At 42.1% G+C, this 2,840-nt stretch overlaps 1 protein-coding gene across 1 annotated transcript in view; it reads left to right on the top strand.

Moving 5' to 3' along the window:
• The first annotated feature begins 258 nt into the window (after positions 1-258).
• Positions 259-2,840, top strand: part of FAM71D (family with sequence similarity 71, member D) — an 11,153-nt gene continuing 8,571 nt past the window's right edge. Inside the window, exon 1 of the mRNA XM_010007732.1 lies at positions 259-334. Coding sequence (XP_010006034.1) covers positions 259-334 — 76 coding nt within the window. The remainder of the gene's footprint in view (positions 335-2,840) is intronic.

Here is a 2,840-nt window from a genome sequence, read left to right as displayed (position 1 = left end):
CTTCAAAAGGGCAGTGCAGGGATGCTCAGTAGCTCTCCAGTTGTCAGACTGGTCTGGCTGGGATTACTTGTTCCATCCCAGTGACATCCAGCATGCTCTGTCCCTGTGCAAGGACTCTGCATTTGCATGGACTCAACTGGGGCTTAAAAATACAGGCAGACAACTTATTTTTTTAGGAATTTATTCACAAGCAAAACTGAAAAACCTAACTCTGTGCCAGTAACTCCACAGATAATCTGAACATAACAGAGAAAGCAAATGCACTGGCATGATCTTGGTAACCAGGGATCAAAAGTAGAAGTAAGTTCAATAAAAGTAGAAGAGAAGATGGAAGGTAAGTATATAAATATAGCTGTGCAAAAAACTACTTTAGAAACAATAGCAGGATGAGATCTCAAAACCATGATTTAATGCTTTTGTAGTTACAGAACAGTGCCAGACTGAGAGTTGTATCCAGATGCATTTTCTTCCATTAAAAGTATTAAGTAATAGTATAATACTGACATGTTACAAGCCCTTGGCACACAAAATGGTCCCACCAGACTGACAAGAAAGTATGCAAAGCAGGTTTTGCTGGTACCTGGCATTCTCGTGGATCTACTCGTGGATTTTACTGTGGCCCAAAATGGTCTGAAAGGATGCCATTACCAAGCAGAAATCACAAAGATCAGCAGGACAAAGGAGAATTAGCACATCAAGGATGTAAAGCTTCTAGAAAACAACACATTATTACCTGTCTGACAAGAGTATTTCCTAACTGGAATGTGGCTGGATCATTTTTAAATGTGCTGTTTGGAGCACTAAGGGAGAGGAGACACAGTTCTGCAACAATGCACAGACCAAATACTGAACAAGTGGAAGCCAACCCACATGTTTGACAGTTGTTTCCTGCACTGGCAACGGCTGGTACCAGCACGAGAAGGCAGCTCCTGTGGGATCACTCAAGAAACTGCTGAGAAGGTGACAAGGTAATACCAGAAACATCCCTGCACTATGTGGCCTGTGTGCTTTTAGATAAATTGTGTTTAAAAAAATCTTGCCCTTGCAAAAAAGTGGCCAGTAGTTCACACAAACAAAGAGAAGGCGCACTCATGTTGCCAACCATAGTTATATTGATGGCTATAATCTGGATTAAGAGTCCTAATCTATGTAGTCTGCCCTTTTGGGTCATGTTCCATCTCCAAGAATCCATAAATTGGATTGTCCCTGTTGCTTCTTTCAGTTTTGTCTCTGTCAGGCAAGGAGACCAGAACTGCACACAGTGTTGAAAGTCATCACTCTCATATAACCACAACATTATGACTTCCATTTGTTCTCTGCTTCCTAATGTTGATTTTTCTTCGGTGCTTCTGACCAATGTGTTTCTATGGATCTTAAAATACAGATAACCTTGAAGTCTCATTCCTAATTGGCAGCAGTCAATGTAAAAGTAGAAATTACAATGACAGTTCAAGAAAATGTTTTCTTCATATGTATCATTTTACTTTTATCTGTGTTGAATTTCCTCAGCTGTTTTAACTTACTTCCACTCAATTTTGAGCAATCCATCTGCAGTTTTTGGTCCTGGTAAACTAGTATCTTCCTTTCATCTACTTGCCTTTAATTTAATCTGATAATGGAAACTGCATTGATTACTTCAGCTGAGAATCTTTTCTGTTCTGTGTAAAAAGACCTGCTTTTTTGGTTTGAAAGCTATGCTATAACCTTGATACTTTATCTTATTATGACTAATCTTTCCTTGTGGTTTATTGCCAGCTGGATTGCCCAGTGGTGCAGATAGGCTCTTCATCTGTGCCCTTCCTTTAGGATGCTGTTGCATTACTTTGGAGAACTGCCAGCTGACCTAATAAATCCCACCTAAGGCAAGACCACCCTTGTGTATGCATAGAGAAGCTGCAGTGAAAAAAAATTTGGCCTGATATTTTTCTATAGCTTTCTTGTATTTGGATGAAGTTGCTGGAACAGGCATGTTCAGGGTGAAGACTGGTGGGCAATCTGTTGGGATGTGGCTCTGCAGAGCTCCCTGGTAGGTGCATGTGCTGTACTTAGGGAAATTAGCTCACAGGAAAGTGTAGGCGAGTGAACTGGAGCCAATGCTGATCACAGCCAGTTGTTTGTGGTGCACTGTGCCTTTCTGCAAGCACAGCCTGTTCAGGCTTTTCTGTCAGCCCTAGGTAGCTATTCATCACTAAAGGTATTGAATAATGAAAATAAAAATGGCTGGAGAGCTATTCATCTGCCTGTCTTTTAGGGGGGAGAGGTACACATGCAGATGCAATGGTACTTGAACCCATCTAAACAAAGATAGTTGGCACTGTACATCCATGACTGACTTTCTGTAATTTACTCCCTACTGGCCAAATCCAATCAATTTGCCCAATGTGCCATGAAAAGCCAGAGAACAGAGCAGAAGACAGGATTTAATATGCTCTTGGCAACCTGTGCCGCTAAGGAATCATGCTGCTGCCTTCTCCACTAGCTGGAGATTTTTTAAGAAGTGTCAGCTATGGTTAGATTAAAAAAAAAAACACCACCAAAAAAAACCCAACACAAACAAACAAACAAAAAAACCACAAACCCCCACAACTTAACAAAAATAACAGTCATTTGTTGGGGAAAGTGATAAAAAGCATACACAAAGCAGCACAGAGGGGATGGCAGGTGGGAGAACCTGAATAACACCCTGCCCCAGCTACTCCCTGGCCCATCACAGGAGGAATCAGCCGAGCTCCACAAACCCAGAGGAGCACAAGGGCACACTGGCAGGTGGAAAATGAAGTTGAGGACTCATAGGGACACCCTGGCTGGGGCTCAGGGCTGCCACAAGAGGCCCCCCACCC

This window comes from Chaetura pelagica, unplaced genomic scaffold (genome assembly GCF_000747805.2).
Source record: "Chaetura pelagica isolate M959 unplaced genomic scaffold, ChaPel_1.0 scaffold70, whole genome shotgun sequence".
NCBI classification, from domain to species: Eukaryota; Metazoa; Chordata; class Aves; order Apodiformes; family Apodidae; genus Chaetura; species Chaetura pelagica.
This window is presented reverse-complemented; position numbering and strand designations above follow the sequence as displayed.